Source organism: Pelobates fuscus, chromosome 1, assembly GCF_036172605.1.
Source record: "Pelobates fuscus isolate aPelFus1 chromosome 1, aPelFus1.pri, whole genome shotgun sequence".
Classification (NCBI taxonomy): domain Eukaryota; kingdom Metazoa; phylum Chordata; class Amphibia; order Anura; family Pelobatidae; genus Pelobates; species Pelobates fuscus.
Window position 1 is genome coordinate 75,160,686 of NC_086317.1, and position 17,706 is coordinate 75,178,391.

The 17,706-nt window shown below is 37.8% G+C and overlaps 1 protein-coding gene across 2 annotated transcripts in view; it reads left to right on the plus strand.

Moving 5' to 3' along the window:
• Positions 1-16,405, plus strand: part of LOC134587522 (tapasin-related protein-like) — a 48,463-nt gene extending 32,058 nt beyond the window's left edge. For both annotated transcript variants that reach the window (XM_063443950.1, XM_063443961.1), the window contains exons 4-9: positions 6,935-7,276; positions 8,383-8,709; positions 10,921-11,016; positions 13,043-13,059; positions 15,015-15,056; positions 15,968-16,405. In XM_063443950.1, coding sequence (XP_063300020.1) covers positions 6,935-7,276; positions 8,383-8,709; positions 10,921-11,016; positions 13,043-13,059; positions 15,015-15,029 — 797 coding nt within the window. In that variant the 3' untranslated portion in view covers positions 15,030-15,056; positions 15,968-16,405. The remainder of the gene's footprint in view (positions 1-6,934; positions 7,277-8,382; positions 8,710-10,920; positions 11,017-13,042; positions 13,060-15,014; positions 15,057-15,967) is intronic.
• The last annotated feature ends 1,301 nt before the right edge of the window (positions 16,406-17,706 follow it).

The window sequence follows — 17,706 nt, forward strand, 5'->3', positions numbered from 1 at the left end:
TTCTGAGAAATTATTTTAAATTATCTATGGTTTCCATTTCCTCATTTCAAAGACCCTTTCAAATTTCTTTGGATAGAATGAATAACGATTTATCATTACACGGAGATTTGTGTTCCCCCTCATTTGCATATAGGTAATTTTTTTCCTGTTAAGTATTGTTATTAAGGGTACAGAAATTCCTGTTTTACCATATGTACACCTCTGAAAGATCGATAGAGACATTAGATGTCACTACTCCAGTTTTATATTTAATACTTTTTCATTAGCATGATTTTCGAAATTGATATATTTTTTTAACAATGTCTAGAAGAATTAAATTCTTTACTTCATGTTTCAGTTTATAATGTATTTCATTGTTCCTGATGTTATCATAATCTTTTGCACTATAATGTCTCCTCCGTTATGATTTTAGATGTGATTTAATATTTTTATCGATATGAAATACGTAAATGTGATTTAAATTTCTAAATTGCTAAACAATGACAGGATACTGTTCATCCTCCACTTTGAATATGTTTTAGACTATTAATTTGATCAGCAGTTTTAGACTAGCTGATCAAGAGAAAATGTATTTAAAGATGCCGTTCTCATCCGATTCACTATCTTGACAAAGCCCGGTGTAAGGGGCGAAACGCGTTGATGTGATATCGGGTGCAGAGGTCTGATGCTTATAGCCGGTTTACCATCGTCCACACACTGACGCTCCCAAGCTGCAGGAGAATACCCACCGTATCAGCGCTGAGATCGGGCGGGAAGTTTGAAACCACTGAGTAGCAGCGGACGGTAAACGGCTACACAGCCTCTGATTTTACAAAAGTGTTTTTCGTGATATATTGGAAACAATTATCACAACTTGTTCAAGTAAGGGTTCCTATTTGGGGGGAAGGGTATCTTGTGATTTAATAAAACGGTTTTACACTATGAAAGTTTTCTTTTGTATCTTTTAAAGGTAAAAGCTACAGTGTATCTCCCATCTCAACACAGGATTAACCCCTTCAAGACTCCCTTATAAGACTATATGGACTCTTAAACAAGTTTTTATATATTTCTAGTGCATAAATCTAGACTACTGTGGGATTTTAAGTGTTTCTATCTATTTACTATTGAACTCACAGAATTTTGGTTGACGATTTTTTTCTGCACATTGTTACAGGTTGCCTCATTGTATAGGCTACCATATATAGCGCTGACATTTTTTGAATTCTATATATATATATATAGATTAGGTGTTTTAAAAAAAAAAAAAAAAACTAATAAAATCTGTCAACATTGGAGTTGCTGTTTAGTGGATAGGTGAGTGCGCTGGATCTTGTGTAATATATATATATATATATATATATACATACAATACGATGGGAATTTTGCACTGCAGCTCTCCTCCAAGTCTTGGCCCGGTGCTCAGCTGCACACAAATACAGTCTCCAAAAAGAAAGCCAGCACTCAAGGACTTCAACATGAAAAAATAGGCATTTAATCCAAGTGGTCAAAGTTTCAGTTCACAACTGTGAACTTTCCTCAGGACACAAAATACATACACTTTAGGGAAATCAAGTGGTGCCTAGAAAAAAAATATGAAATATTCGAAAATCAAGGTAAATTATTTATTTATTTAATTATTTAAGTTCCTATTAAGGAAAATTGTTTCATACTTACCGTAATTTTCTTTTCCTGATCATTATTCATGGCAGCATTTACTCATGGGTTAGCTCCTCCCCTCACAGCAGAAAGGACAGGAAACAGAACTCTGAAACTGGTATAAATAGATCCTCCCCCTTCCCATCAGGCAGTCTTTGTAACTAGCTTCACAACTCTTATAGTATATGGGTGGGAACGTAATGCTGCCATGAATAATGATCAGGAAAAGAAAATTACGGTAAGTATGAAACAATTTTCCTTATTCCTGATCAATCATGGCAGCATTTACTCATGGGGATTACCCAAGCAGTATACATATCGAGGGAGGGACAGAGTTCAAAACAGCTAATAGCTATAAAAACCATTATTGAGCTGCATAAACCTTAGAAGACTTTTTAAAAAAAGCCAAACAAGCAATCAATAGGATATTGCCAAAAAATCTGCTCAGAAAAGTCAATTTACCCTAGAGGCTGCAAGGTCAGCAACCTCCTGGCATTCAAATGTCTGAAATATCCTGAATAAACATAGAGCCAAATAGGTTTTAAGGCCATGATAGCCTAGTCTAGAGAACCTCCATGAAACCCAGACACGGTCTAGAAATTATAGATCTATTATGTCAACAAGAAAGGATAATGTCCTTCTCTGATATAAATTTAAAACCAAATGGATGGCATCATCAAATCAGAACCTTGACAAACCGTTAACTTCCAGAAATCATACTGGAACAATCAGACACTGTTGGATGAGAACAGTCACACCATGATATTTAACGTGGGAGAATTACACTACTTTCTGGATGTTTTTATCAAAGGCAATTCACATTGCGTCCTCTTGCCTAGTGAACTACTTACCTGTAGATACAGGAAACAAATCAATATCTGCCTGTCAGAAAGAGGCAGAGCCTAGTAGAGAAATAAGAGCCGGTTATGAAAAACACTGCAACAATGAATATAAATTGCAAAATCAGACTCACAACAATACTACACACCGTGGATGAATTGATACAGTAATGATCAGTTACAGGAGAGGTATAAACCAATAACATTACTAGGCAAAGGCAAAAAGAATCATATACAGATTAGTTGAGGAAAAAAGGAATATCGGTATGAACCGTAGAATTTGTGGTAACTACTAAATTATAAGTAGGCAATGTAGGCCAACCACATCAGTACCTACATTCAAAGATAAACATATTGTTGCAAATAGTAGAGATTATGCCAAAGAGCATAATCAAATTTATTAGAGACTGTTGTGCAACCTGAGTAGGAGATATGCAATAGGCACATGATACATTGTGGCAACAGACATAAAAAACAGGATAGTAGAAGATATTCAGTTATCCTTATGAGAACCAACAATCGCACACTTACTCTTACCTTATCTTCAGATAGTGATGAAGTACTTATGGCAGAGCCTGTGGTGATAATAAGCAGTTGGTTTTATCTGCAAGATATCAACACCAAACCAAGCATATAATCCACAAGTATTAAATCAGTGCAATGTTAGAAGTGACCATAACTTATACCGATCTAGGTACAGAGACCATGTAAAAATCAGTCAAATGTTTGTCATCAGCAAGCTGCATTACCTTATAATATGCAGGATGAATCAACCACTTAAAGTCACACATTGGTTGCAAATTCCAGATATAAAGGACACCTAGAAGAATCCCCATGGATATCAGAAGAGAGGTCCATAATGGAACTACGTGTTCAGGGATTTCCTCCATTGTTCTGGTAGCAGGTGAATTTTATCTGAAATAGTAAGCCTGGTAGAATGGTCTAGGAACTGGAAAGACCTTCCAATGTCAATTAAAAACTTGCAATACTCAGTATCAAAGTCCCCTGGAGCATATGAGCCTAAAAGAATACATTTTATTGCAGAAAGGAAATTATAATGTTCCCCTTCACAACAGGGGAATCTGTGAGAAAATTCTGAACATTAACTCCTTAAGAATCAAAGGCATGCCACCCTTGACATATACTTAAGGGATTGCCAAACATTCAGGTCCCCAAGTAATAAAGGAGAATACTGAATAAAATGTATAAACCAGACCAGGAGAATTTTTTAGAGTAGGTGAAAGAAAAGGCCAATATTAACAGCTTTTAAATTAGATTTAAGAAAGAAAAGAAATATACCAGAGAAAACAGTCAGGTAATTGTTTCAGAGTTACCTACTTATGAGATCAATTAATAGCCCAATTTGTGCTCCTGCAACCAGCATGATCTACTAAGCTGTGCAACAGTAATCAGCATATATCTAAAGGTTAACCCTGCCACCAAACTTAACAAAAAAAATTCCTATCTTGATCAGAGAGGAGATGATACCTGGCAATAGAAACACTTTTGTAGAATGGTCTCATGTATACATAGGTGTGTACACAAAAAAAAAAAACCAAACCACATTAATAATGTTAAACATTACCATGCTCCATTTTGGAAATCAGATCTCCTTCTCTCCTGGAAGAGGCACTCAGACAGGTTCAGAAACACCTGCAATCTATCTGAAGTGGTAAACTGTGTTAATTGCATATCCTGAAACACCTGTGGGAGAGGGAATCTAATACAAAACCAAAAGCAGTATGTTCCCTTATTTACTTCATTTAAAAACTGAAATGGAAAATCCACAGTAGGCAATAGTTACTTACCCAGTACAATTGTTTTTGCTAGAATTGGGCTGTATTATATCTCCGCTCAAAACAGACCTTAGATCATTTGTATTGTTAGATCTACCAAGGCTGTGCTAACAGCACCTTATGCATAGAGATTTCGTCACATATACTGAGTGAATAAACAGTAATCATACATAGCCTACCTCTGCTATATACAGTGACACTATGCCTGCACACATAGTAAGATTATATGAGTGAGCTAAATTGAGGCTGTGTATAAAAGAGCTTCATGCACATAATATACCACTCACATATACTGAGTCTGTTTAAACAGTAATCATACATAGCCTACCTCTGCTATATACAGTGACACTATGCCTGCACACATAGTAAGATTATATGAGTGAGCTAAATTGCGGCTGTGTTTTAACAGAGCTTCATGCACATATTATTCCTCACACATATACGGAGGTTGTGATTGTGACTAACAAGCACACATAGAACTTGTATTAGATTGGATTCATATAGAGGATGTGTCTCATTCACCTATATTGTGTTTCCACTAATACATCAAGCATATAGTGAACAGATACACTGAAGCAATGTCTCTAACTTACACATAAAGCACGTAGAGTACATATACTGAGGCTGTGAATTCACAGCAACACAGAGCATATAGAGAACACAAACTGAGGCAGAGTCTTCAGATCAACTCATACATACACAACATAGTGGATACATATACTGAGGCTGTGTCCTCATAGAATTCATACATAAAGCATATATTGCATACATATACTGAGGTAGCGACCTCATTGCAACTCATACATAGAGCCTATAGTGGATACCTATACTGAGGTGATGTCCTCTTAACTCATACATACAGCATATAGTGGATACTTATACTGAGGCAGTGTTCACACAGTAACTCTTACATAGAGCATATAGCGGACACATATACTGAGGCCGTGTCCTCATAGTAACTCATACATAGAGCATATACTGGACACACACTGAGGCAGAGTCTTCAGACCAATTCATACATAAAGCATATACTGGACACACACTGAGGCAGAGTCTTCAGACCAATTCATACATAAAGCATATATTGGAAACATAATGATGCTGTAACAGAAACCAGTTCGTGTACAGATACTGAGACCGAGTGGTCTCCTGTGCAGTATATTCTTCCACTGTCTGCAAAAGCCTGCTTCTTTGCAATAATGCACAGATAACAGCAATCAATGCCACATGCCTTGATAGAAACAAGTGTGTGTATGGACTTAGATTTTTAAAACCGGTCATATATATGTGTGTACTTCAATCAGTTATCCAGGAAAGTTCTTACCTTGGATATTTCTCTGTCTTCAGGACTGTGGAATTCCAGCAGACTTTATACAGCCAGGATATCCATTATCAGCACTCTTTTTTCACAATGCCTCATTGCATTATCAGCACTCTTTTGCACAATGCCTCCTTGCATTATCAGCACTCTTTTGCACCAAGCATTCTTTCATGTATAAACTTACCTAAATGCTCACCACACAAACCTCCTAAATGTGACCTATTTGTTAGAAGGAAGCCTAATGTAAGCAGCTGGGAGGGACTGAAAGAACAGAGACCCAGGTGCCTATACTAGATTTAATCTAAATTGCTAATGCACTTACCTGAACAGTTGCAGGCCTGTGTTTCAGTGGCAAAATGGGGATTTGAACAACTGACAGCCTAAACTGTTTAAACTATAGGCTTCCATCTGTACCCCATAAGCCTTTCATCATCACCAGTGGAAGAAGGTTTAACCAAACCCCAGACAAGGTGGAATACATAGAATATGTATACCCAGGTAGTCACCTTATGGAAGTGCTGTATATTGGGTCTAAAGGGACAAAGGCTTAGACTCGGCTGGCCTTATGTATGCAGTGGACCGCTGTCATCCTCTCAGGGAGAGAGATAGGTTAGACTCCTGATACTCAAGGAGGTACCCAGGCTGGCAACTCTTACCGATGTGCTGTTTGCTGGGTCTTCAGGGATAAAGGCTTAGACTCGGCTGGGCCTCATGTATGCAGTGGACTACTGTCATCACTTCAGAGAGAGATAGGACAGACCCCTGGTTGCTGAAGTAGAAACCCAGGCTGGCAACCTTTACAGATGTGCTGTTTGCTGGGTCCTCAGGGATAAGAGGCTGAACCCTGGCCTGGCTTCATGTAGGCAGTATATCACATTCATCCCCTGAGGGGGTACCCAAGCTGGCCTGTTGCTGGGTCTTCAGGGATAAGAGGCTGAACCCTGGCATGCAGTGGACCATTTTCATCCCCTGAGGGAGAGGTTGGGTCCGACCCCCGGTCACTAAAGGGGGTACCCAGTCTAGCCACTTTTACAATAGTGCGTTGCTGGGTCTTCAGGGCTTAGAGGCTGAACCCCGGCAGGGCTTCAAAAATATTGCCTGGTGAGCATAAAAGAAAAAACTAGGCCTGCATAAGCAGACTCCTTCCAAACTGCTGTGAAGGACAGGAAAAAAGACTGCCTGATGGGAAGGGGGAGGATCTATTTATACCAGTTTCAGAGTTCTGTTTCCTGTCCTTTCTGCTGTGAGGGGAGGAGCTAACCCATGAGTAAATGCTGCCATGATTGATCAGGAAAATATAATCTAAGATTCTGTACCATAGCCAACTATATTCTGTTTTGCAGCTGCTTTTACAATACTTACCAAGACTCCTGTAGTCCGGTCAAAGCTACAGCAAGATGTTTTCCTGGACTGTACCTTTTCTGTGGACCACCAGGCAGATGTTACGGTTACTTGGGCCTTCCAAAAGAAGGGCCGGGAAGTAATAAAACTAGTTTCTTATTTGGGATCTACAAGATCAGTACAATACCACAGCAAAAATGTTGTCATGCAGGAAGACAAGTTGCCAAAGGGGGATGCTTCCATCTTGGTGAGAAATGTGGATTTGGAAAGCCAGGGAGTTTACTCCTGTTCTGTGACTGTGGACTCCCTTTACGGGTACCAAAAGATACACCTAGAAATTGTGGGTATGTATTTCTGGAACACACATATCCTAGTTGAAATTTGTTACTCAAATGAAAATATTGGTGGAGAATGTAAACAATGCTGCAACATGTTTGGTGAAAGCTTGTAATGTTAGAAGTTGAAATAGTAACACAGAGACTGGGCACCTAGTGTCCTCTGGTGCTGGGTGCAGAGCTGAAGAAGACATATGATGATCTAGCCAACCATTCATTGACTGAAAGAATCAGCTGATTGCTCTCAACCATTGAATGATAATGAGTGCATTGAAATATGCACAGAATCGACCAGGGGTAGGCAACCTACGGCACTCCAGATGTTGTGGACTACACCTCCCTTAATGATCTTTCAGCACAATGCTGGCAAAGCATCATTGCAGGTTCAGTCCAAAACATCAGGAGTGCCGTGGGTTGCCTACTCCTGGAATAGACAGGAGCCAATTCAGAAATCTTGTTTTGGGCTGGCTAATATTACCCCAGTGATACTGCTGGAGGTGGAATTACATCTCCACCAGCAAAATAGTGTTTGTTCAGTGTTTTATAGCAAAACACTGCACATACAGACTCAAGGCACCATAATCACTTCCAAACACTAAAGTGTTTATGGTACTTGGTTCTGTTAATTGACATCCAGTTTGCCAAATTTAGGGCCAAAAAAGTTGGTTGTCAAGTCACCATATCTCATAGTTTTATGATTCCTTATGAATAATGTGCATTATAAATGAGCTGTACATATTTTCTGTTCACTACAATACAAATGTTTACTTTTATCATGTTTGTGACAGAACACTGATACACACTACTATTTTTCCTAAATACTGTAAGTCTAACGTTTTTAACAGAATTCGAGGTTGGTTACAGACGTATGATAGACTTATGCACTATATTGCATGTATTACATTGGACCCGCAATGCGGGTTTTGCTCTTGTGAGCCTTATTTATTAAGTAGTATTTAAAAGCCCAGAGCAAAAAAAAATAAAAAATAATTGTTTTTGTAAACTTGAAATATTTTTGTTGCTAGAAATTATTCAATTGTATTGCAGAACAAAGTACACTTAAGACATGAATTAAATGCATTTTTTGTTGTTTTATTTTTATTTTGTTTTAACAGAATCCCCAGTCGTTCATGTAAATGCTGAATCTCTTGTGTTAGAAGAGGGAGAAGAGAAGAAGCTTCTGTGTGCTGCGTCAAACTACTATCCACTGGATGTGGACATTGAATGGCTGCGAGAAGACCACCGTCAATCGTTCCTGCCAATCAGAATTCAGAATATAATGCATAGTAGCCACAAGCATAACATTGATGGTACCTACAGCATATCAGGCTTCTTTATGTTCAGAGCAACTCCCAAGGATAATGGAGTTATTTTCACGTGCCGTGTGGAGCACTTAAGTCTAACACACGCTATTAGGAAAAGCGTGAAGATCACTGTTACAGGTACATTATGAATGCATCTACTGTTTTGCAAGTCTAAATAGCTCATGAGGTCATTATATTGGGAATTGCTGATCTTCATTGTACAATATAGAGTAGTACAAGTCAAGCAAAGAGAGTTATTTCGTAGGAGCAGTTTAAGTAAATATGTCATTAAATAGAACACTTCCCACTTTCTCCTATCCAACAGCCTTTATTGCCAGTAACCAACTCATAGTCCATTCACGTCCTTTTCCTGTTTTAGTCTCCAGTTGAAGGATTTCTTATTAGAGTCCATTTTAAATAGGGCTTTTTTTTGTATAAGTCTGGATAGCAAGATCTGAAGGCATCCCTAACATAATCATTTAATCGTGAAAGACGTGCAAACTAAAATTCTAATTATAGAGCACTTTTGTTGCCAAGTCTTTCTTTAAGAACCTATTTGTAAGCATTTGTGTCCCCTTTTCTTCCTATCTAAATATAAAAGGGCTTACAAGTTAGAAGAACATGCAGTAGTATATGAATTCATTTTATGGCAGCTATTGGCATCAATTAGTTGGATAATTCACCTTGGATCTCAGCCTCTAATAAATTGAAAATGGCAATAAGCATCATCAGGACCGGATTTACCCTCCTTGCTGCTTCAAAACCAGTATCCTCAATGCATCCCCCATGCTATACATACACACATATATACACAGACATACATATGAACACATACATGCATTTGTACATATATACGAGGGGTAGCCAAGCTTCGGTACTCCAGATGTTGCAGACTCCCATGATTAAATGGACACTGTAGGCACCCAGACCACTTCAGCTCATTGAAGTAGTCTGGGTGCTGTGTCCCTTTTGCACCCAGAGAACTGCATTGTTTACATTGCAGCACTAACTCTGCCCTCAGATGCTGTCTACAAGACTGGGGGGCGCTTCTTGAATTGTAACAGACTTTTGGTCTGTTATCTGACGCTGGACATCCTCACGCTCTGCATGAGGACCTCCAGTGTCAGATTTGTCCCCATAGGAAAGCATTGATTCCATGCTTTCCTATGGGGAGGTCTAATGCGCACCTTGCATTAGACCCCGCTCGTCTAATTGCATGTGCATTAGACCCCGCTCGTCGCGGGACGGCGCTGGGATAAGATAAGTAAATAAAGGGTTTCTAACCCATTATTTACCAGGGAGGGAGAGCGTGAGGGTGGGTGGAGGCAGAGGGATCAGTACAGTATCCCTTTATTTTAAGAGCATTATTAGAGATGTGGTCCAAAACATCTGGAGCTCCAAAAGGTTGCCTATTCCTGATATATACATATACCGGTATATAATGTCAAAATACCAGAGTGTTGCAGTATGCAATGATACCTTTTTATTGGACTAACATAATGCTTAAAAGACAAGCTTTTGAGAGTTTTCCTCTATTTCTCAAGTCCAAAGTCACTACTGATCGATATGAAAGAGTTTAACACTTAAAACAAGTGATGTTGTTCAGAAACGGTTATTTAAACACAAACCTTAAAGTTTTATTTATTCCTTTACCAATTCTCCCACTTTACTTATATTTGAGCAATGTATATATACACATATATGCAGCTACCGTATATATTTGTATGTCTTTCTCTGCTGTTTTTAACCCATTTGCACTGTTAGGACATATCATCACATCCTTTAGGGCATATTAACACATCCTAACGTCAGTGGCGGTGGAGCACTACAAATTCCCCAGATTAAACTAACCTCGCTGGATCTGATTGCCTGACAGCCGAGGTAGTCCGCCTGCAGCCAATTCCGCCAATCCGAATCATGTGATCGCAATGACAGATTGCAAGATTAACTGCAGGGGGACTGTCTGGGTTGTCAGGCAGATCCCCCAACATATAAATAATAATATTATTATACACAAATAACATATAAAATATCATGTATGCAGTGGACCTCTGGGGAAATATCCCCAGTCGGCCTTCTCCTCCTGCCCTCAGACAATAACCCCATTGGCAAAATCCAACCCTGAGCATCATTTAGACCTCCATCCTGTTCCATTGAGATTTTTTTTTTTTTAAGCAGTCACTCTAATGCTTTTATTCACCTCTACAACATTCCTTATATAAACATAGTGTGGGTATCTGAAGAAAACTATCTGTTTGAAAAGCATTCATCGTAGTGTCCTCACTTTCAGATTATTGGAGATAAGGATTATTTCTTTGTTTAGCAAATCTAACTGTATCTTTTTAACAGGTTCATCAAGGTGGAGTTTGGAAGATTGGCCGCTGCTAGCTCTCATTGCTTTGTTTATTGTGATACTCCTCTACCTGGCAAAATATCTTTATACAGGTAACAAGTCCATAGCTTATCAAAAGACTTACATTAAAATACTTACAAATAAAGTATTTCTCACATTGATTAGATTGCAGCAAGTTTCAGAGAAGAAGAACTAGTGTTTCTTTGCTTCATCATTTGCTGAGAGCCGTACACTAGATAGGCATCCAAGAGTGGAAAAGTGTCTTAAAATCTACTGTTAAGCATATCCAACCATACTGCACCATTAATACCTATTCCTGTCCTGTCAGCAGTGCATGTATCGTTGTGCCTTAAGTGGTATAAACGTTTGAGTAGAGATGGTATCCGTGTCTGTTCAGCTAGTCATTACTCGTTCAGGTTTACAACCTTCCTCGCTATGTCCATGTATATATATATATAAAAAAAAAAAAACCTTTAAAAAATTTGAGAAGAGTCCATAGAGTTGTCAACCATCAGCTGCACAGCAATGAGATAGATAAAAAACAAAAACAACTCCAAAGGATTTACCATCCCCTCTGCTTCAGTACCAGTCTGCAACTGGTAGATATGGAAATAAATTCACAATTTCGCAACTTCTTCAACCTTTTGGAAACCTCTTTTATACAGACCAATAAAACTACTATTATAAGCAAGATGGCTGTATCTTTGTACTTGGATCACAGCTTCAAAGAATTACAGATTGGAGTCCTCTTCTTTCTTTCTTTTTTGTAATTCTGTACTTTTGAACCTGTATAACTCCTTTAGTAAAGAAATATAATGACTGAGACACATTAGTTCAGTAGACCCATAGTAGATATGAAGTAATAAGCCATCTGTGACACTCTGGATATTACTGAACTACAGCACCCATGATGCTATAGGTTTAAGTATTTTCTAGTTCACCATCGATAGGCATCATTTATGGCTGAATTACTTTTACATCAGGGTTATTCAGTAAATATGCCTTTCAGTTTTAGAGGTTGATTTAATATTAACCGATAGGTAATAAAGACAGCTTATCAATACTTTTTTAATAGTTCAGAGTGATTTAATAAATGCAATTTAAGGCTTATCGAAAGCTACTACATTTTGATTTCTGAACATTTTGAAAATTTTTAAAACCACTCATATATTTTCCAACATCAGGAAGACTGCTACTAGAGGCATGAAAATCCTGCAATGAAAACATGCCCATTCCTGCAGGGCAATCATATTGTACATTGTAGGGTTAAAATGACAGGGACATGGCACCAAGACCACTTCATTGAGATAAAATGACCCCTTTAAAGATCACTTGAAACGATTGTCCCAGAAGCATAAGACAGTATGTGGCATGGCACATGTTTTAAATTGAATACATTTACCTGCATCTAGCAGTTTTCAGAGGACTGAGGATGTTGTGAGTGGAATATATCAATCTCCAGGGCTCTGGGACATTTCCTCACTGCCCTTAAGACTCAGTCTCAGATGTTCTTTTATATTCCCTCTCTTTCCAATATATTTTAACCACGTCCAAACTATTTTGCTTGCACCTGATCAATTTCAAATTCCATTTCGTTCCTTCAACCTTTTTATCAACTACAGGTGGTCAAAATTCAGATGATATTAAATCAGTTTGAAATCTGAGGAAGTTTGATGCCATAGCTAGTTGGTCATTTTCGACTGGGTCTTTCAAATAGTAACTGGGTTAATTTTCTAAAAGTTGGTGTTTAGTGAATAACCCTAAATGTAAATTTCTCCTGCCTATGCTTGGTTGTATTTATTTATTTACATTTAATATATTCACTATGTTGTCCTAAATACGCAGTTTTTTAAATCATGGAGATTACTACTTATATGTTGTAGTTTGTATACTAACTAACATGAAACATGACTCCATTTAAAATGATATTTGATCAGGTTTTGTGGTAAATGGTGTATGGTATAATTGTGCATGTTAAAAGGAACAGATTGGCTGTGCTTGATGTCTACGTCAAGTTAATTTACAGGAAAATCAAAATTGAAAATTAATAACAATATGTCAGTGTTCCACATTGCTTAATTTATTTTTCTAATTAATTACTGTTTTTTTCCCCCACAGGAACAAACTCAAGCAAGGTAAGTTTTTTTTTTCTTTGTTACTATGTTTGTTGCTATTATGAATATATAGTTAATGGAATTTTGAGGTCTGTGTCTGCCTTTGCAAATGTTTTTACTTCCTGTTACTGATCAACTAACTTCTGTATACAAATATGTGACTAGATCTTAATGTAGGAATGAGCAGAAAAGAGCAATGAGAACAAGTCGAGATGCCATCAGGGGCTATATTCACTTGTAATAAAAAAAAAGAGAATGCATTGGGCCAGCTGATACACTGTATCACCAAAAAACAGTGCATTGCTCTTGACTTGACATAAGTGTTCGGTAAGAATGAATCAGATTCCACTTAATTTCTCATTTAGAGTCCTGACTCAGTATTAGGGGCCTATATTCTCAATGACTCTACCAGTGATGTACGAAGGAGCATATTAAAGGGACACTATAGTCACCAGAACAACTACAGCTTAATGTAGTTGTTCTGGTGAGTATAATTATTGCCTTCAGGCATTTTCATGTAAATACTGCCTTTTCAGAGAAAAGGCAGTGTTTACATTGCCCCTAGGAACACATTAAAGTGACCACTCCTTAGATGACCACTGGAGGGGCTTCCTGGCTCAGGGCTGCACAGTAAGCAGCCCTGCCGTTCAGCGTCCACACGCTCTGCGTGGAGAAGCTGAATTTTCCTCATAGAGATGCATTGATTCAAGGCATCTCTATGAGGAGGTCCTGATTGGCCTAGGGAAAGTATTGGATTGGCTAAAAATCGGCCATTTTGATGTCACAAAGGGAGCAGAGCCAGCGCCGGCAGACCCACGCGGCACTGGAAATAAGGTGAGTTTTAAACTTTTATAGGGGGGCTAAGGGGAGGCAAGCCACCTAAATGGTGGGTTTAGCACTATAGGGTCAGGAATCCATGTTTGTGTTCCTGGCCCTATAGTGATCCTTTAAGGCAAAATGCTGGAATATGATATCATATACTGCCATTCTATCCCTCAATTAGTTTTTAACACTGCAAGGGATAGAATTCTCTTGTACAAAACCCTCCATTAAATGTCTTCTGATCCTGCTGTGAATTTGAGGACAGGGGAATAAATTTGGCCTTGGGCATGGGATTAGCTGTATAAAGCTTGGAGCAGCAGCACATGAGTAATACACATGTGGGTTATGTGGGTATGAAACTGGTATATGACATGGAATTAGGAAAATTTCGTACAATATGTTATTTCGTACAATATGAGATTGTGATTCACTTTACTGCTTGTCATTAAAAGATACATTTGAATCAGGGAATGTCTTTAGTTGATGAAGACAGGGTCAGACATGTGATCAGCATAATTAGGCTTGTTTTGAATATTATAATAGGGCCATAACGTTGTGATAAAATGTAGGGTTAGATGAATAATCCTGGGGTAGGGTTCATGATTTGGCAAATAAGGTTAGGGTAGTGCATGCGAATAGAAGTTAAGAACATGGAATTTGAGGTATAAAGATGGAGTAAAACATAGTTTTAAATGTACATTTTAAGTAAAGCAATTGCCTGGACACTGAAGATTATAATGGACCTTTCCCTAAAAATGAGAACAAAACATAAACTAAATGGGGACTCATATATTTGGTACCACCTTCAGTGCCATCTCCATAGAGTTACAAAAACTACATGTATGGTTGCACTAGTACTAGTTTCTTTCCTCATGAGAATTTAGCATGTAATCCCATCTCAGAGATGATATGCTAAGATGGTGGAATGCTGCATTAACTCGTTTGGTAATGGTAGCTGTCCTTCATCATGGTGATTGTGGCAAATAACACCAGAAAAACATGACTTGGAATTTCTAAAACTGAATTTAATGTTGTTTGTATGGATTGCATGTCATTAATTATGTGAATCAGGCCTCAACTTGTGAATAACAGATCCTGGTAAAATTATGGGTAAATTGGTGGATGAGCATGTTTTTCATTGTGTTTTTGTTTAGCCAAAGCCATATTAAGAACTGACATACACTGCTGCATGACAGGTAAGCAGTGCTAAAATATGTGAATCAATTAAATACATTCTGAGGCTATGATTGGTTTGTAAGTTTTAATTATATCTCTATAAGATACAATTGAAAACTTATTTGTGTTGTGTATTTATAATTTTTTTTAAAGAATGTATATATTTTTATTTTGCCAAAGCATCATAGCTTTTACCTCATGTATTCTGACTTGTCACTCACTCCAGCTTGATCCTCACATTTCAAACCAATTCTCCATTTCATTAGACACCACAAAGAATTGCTTGGAAATACAATTAGAGTAGCAACCTTTATTCCTAAAAATACTATTTAAACTATATGTTCCAGTGCGAACATATTTAAGGTATTTAATTAATATATGTACCTGGGCTTGCGTATTTATTTAAAAGTTCCCAATGATAATAATCTTTATATTTGCTTATCTTTTGGTGTGAATATCGTGTCTACGCTAGAAACCTTATATGGATTTCAAAAATGTGTAAGAAAATTATACCTTTATAATACTCTAAAAAGAACTTTCAAAAGATATCAATAAAGTCGATATAAAAAATAGTGATGATTTTGATTATAGACAAAATACATTGAAAGAAAAATCCAACTTTAATTAAAGATATTTGTGTAGGAGTGGATAAATGTGGGTATTTGAAAAAGCAGTAGCCGTAAGAGAAATAAAAACATAAGGTTCATCATACTAAAACCAGCTGATGAGTGGGGTACTGTTTTAATAGGACAGGAAAACTTAAAAAAAAAAAAAAAAGACAGGTGAATGACCTCACCTCAGACTCAAAGAAGGTTTATGTTAAATTCATGGATAATGGTAGATCTATGGGAATTATGCATAAAAAACATTATGTCATTCATCTCAATATAACTGCATTCTATAGACCTTGGTTAAAATATTTTATTCACAGGTTGCTTCAACGATTGTACACATTGGCATTAAAAGAAGTGATGGCAGCAACAGGGAGCGAAGGTCAAACTGACTGCAAGTAACAATTTTTTCAGAGAGGATCCTTTACATTATCAACGGAGCTTTTGGCAAGAAAAAATAATTTTTTTTCATCAATAACAAAAGTGGAGAGTGTAGATTTATTGTCAATGAATACTATCTAATATACAAATGTATAGGTGTATGATGGTACTTGTAAAAAATAAGCTATGTTCCGCTCTGGGATTCTGATCATCTGGGAGTACAGATGCGAAATTCTCAAGATCACAGCTTCCAGATAGACATTTCAATGCAGGATATACGTAAAGAGAGATCTATATACAAGAGAGTACATTGAGCGAATGTTTCCTGACTCTGTGAATAACATTCTTATAAAATACATGTTAAAATTGCAATATACATGTTCCAACACAAAATAACTACGTAATCACTTTAGGACACATCCATTCTCTCCACTTTTTTTTTTCTCTTATATTTTTGTTTCACTGTTTTATAGAGTCGATAAAAGAAAAAGTTTAGTACATGTTTCTGGTTTCTTGGAGACATTTGTCAATGTATCCAGTCCAACATTAGCCCAAAAATACCAGGATACATGGCAAATGTACCCCGATTTTTTTAGAATTTGATAGAAAGGTGATCTGTCCACAACGGCGTTGCAAGTTTTGAAAACACCTGGGGCTTGAGCACAAGCAAAATTTGGTGGTCCCTCCCAAGCCACACTACTAGCTCCTCCTAGGCTAGATTTTGATGGCATGTGTATACGAACACGGGAGTGCCTGTGAGTCGTGTCTTAGTGTTTGTTTGGATGTGTTTCTGTGACTGTAGTGTAGTGTGTATTTATAAAGATTGTCACAATTGTGAATGCGGAACATTGTCATTCAGGGTCAGTGACCTGGAAATACAGGGTTTCTGTTGTTTTGTTTTATTTCTGTACAAAGATCTTATCAGATTACCAATAACGTTGTTTTGGTATACAGCACTATTGTAATCTACAGCTGCCCAGTATATGATTTGAATAAGGAAATACTATGAGGCCAAAAAAATCCCAAACAAACACGGTTTTATTAACAAAATCACTAATTTAGGACAAAATAGCGGCACGGCTGACTTTCGGTACGGAAGGTCGCATGGAGTAAGCGCTCCGTGTCCAACCTAACCCAGAGCTCCACATAAGCACGGATTTTCTCCACAAAATATAACCCCATGAAGCGCATAGTGTCCTACTACCAACTAATGTCTTATTCTAAACAAATGAAACTCACTGAGCCATTCTGACATGGGAGAAAAAGACTGTCAAAAGGCCCAACGAGATGGCACCAACTCCGCCGCACAATCTCTGATATCGGAAAGGCCCCTCGGAGCCTGACCTCACCCCAGACACACTAGGGGACAAACCGGTATCAGGACAAAGCATCTATAAAATGCTACAAGACCTAGATCCACAATTCAGAAGGATTTCCAGCAGATTACTTCCTCCATCCACAAAGACCTTGCAGATCTGGGGGAGAGGACGAACCACCTCGAACATAAAACGAATTGTGCACTGCGCACAATGATGTGGCTGATAGGATCAAGAGACTGGAAGAGGAACACGCCATGATGAAAAACAAACTTGCTTAAGGACATCTCCCATCGAAACAATGTCCACTTTAGCGGCATTCCGACTCTGTCACCACAGACCAACTCTCGGCCTACATCTGC